The following is a 1,314-nucleotide window of genomic DNA, read 5'->3' as shown; positions in this document are numbered from 1 at the left end:
TCATCCCTGGGGATACCTGGGTCACACCTGGGTCACACCTGGGTCACACCTGGGGATACCTGGGTCACACCTGGGACACACCTGGGGACACCTGGGTCACACCTGGGGCACACCTGGGAGGGGTTCTGGTCACACCTTGGACACACTTAGGGGGCGTGGTCACACCTACGACACACCTGGGGTACACCTGGGAGGGTGTGGTCACACCTGGGACACACCTGGGAAGCATTCTGGTCACACCTGAGGTTTTCTGAGCCACACCTTGGAGTCTTCTGAGCCACACCTTGGGGGTTCTCTGGTCTCCCTGAGCCTCACCTGGTGGTTGTAATTACACCTCAGTCACACCTGGGGTATTCTGGTCACACCTGAGTCACACCTTGGGCTTTGTGATGTTTTTTGATGGCACCTCAGCCACACCTGGGGATCTTCAGATCCATCCTGACCAACACCTGAGAGCTGCTGCTGTCCTTAACCCCATTCCCCCCATCCAGGTGGTGTGGCATTACCTGTTGAACATGTCCCTGATCCCTCACCTGTCCCCATTTCCCATACAGGTGGTGTGGTGTTACCTGTGGAACCTGTCCCTGATCCCTCACCTGTCCCATTCCCCCCATCAGGGTGGTGTGGCATTACCTGTTGAACATGTCCCTGATCCCTCACCTGTCCCCATTTCCCATACAGGTGGTGTGGTGTTACCTGTGGAACCTGTCCCTGATCCCTCACCTGTCCCATTCCCCCATCCAGGTGGTGTGGCGCTACCTGTTGAACCTGTCCCTGATCTCTCACCTGTTGGTGTTACCTGTTGAACCTGTCCCTGATCTCTCACCTGTTGGTGTTACCTGTTGAACCTGTCCCTGATCTCTCACCTGTTGGTGTTACCTGTTGAACCTGTCCCTGATCTCTCACCTGTTGGTGTTACCTGTTGAACCTGTCCCTGATCTCTCACCTGTTGGTGTTACCTGTTGAACCTGTCCCTGATCTCTCACCTGTTGGTGTTACCTGTTGAACCTGTCCCTGATCTCTCACCTGTTGGTGTTACCTGTTGAACCTGTCCCTGATCTCTCACCTGTTGGTGTTACCTGTTGAACGTGTCCCTGATCTCACCTGTCCCATCCCCCCCCATCCAGGTGGTGTGGCGCTACCTGTTGAACCTGTCCCTGATCTTTCACCTATCCCATTCCCTTGTACAGGTGGTGTGGCGCTACCTGTTGAACCTGTCCCTGATCTCTCACCTATCCCATTCCCCCCATCCAGGTGGTGTGGCATTACCTGTTGAACGTGTCCCTGATCTCTCACCTGTTCCATTCCCTTGTA

General features: G+C 55.2%; 1 protein-coding gene across 1 annotated transcript in view; it reads left to right on the top strand.

The window, feature by feature from the left end:
• Positions 1 to 1,314, top strand: part of LOC106632154 (uncharacterized protein DDB_G0290685-like) — a 7,444-nt gene that overhangs the window by 3,085 nt on the left and 3,045 nt on the right. The window contains exon 5 of the mRNA XM_031065791.1: positions 618 to 828. Coding sequence (XP_030921651.1) covers positions 618 to 828 — 211 coding nt within the window. The remainder of the gene's footprint in view (positions 1 to 617; positions 829 to 1,314) is intronic.

This window comes from Geospiza fortis, unplaced genomic scaffold, assembly GCF_000277835.1.
Source record: "Geospiza fortis unplaced genomic scaffold, GeoFor_1.0 scaffold3328, whole genome shotgun sequence".
Classification (NCBI taxonomy): Eukaryota; Metazoa; Chordata; class Aves; order Passeriformes; family Thraupidae; genus Geospiza; species Geospiza fortis.
Note: the sequence above shows the minus strand (reverse complement) of the source record. Positions and strands in the feature narration are given on the sequence as shown.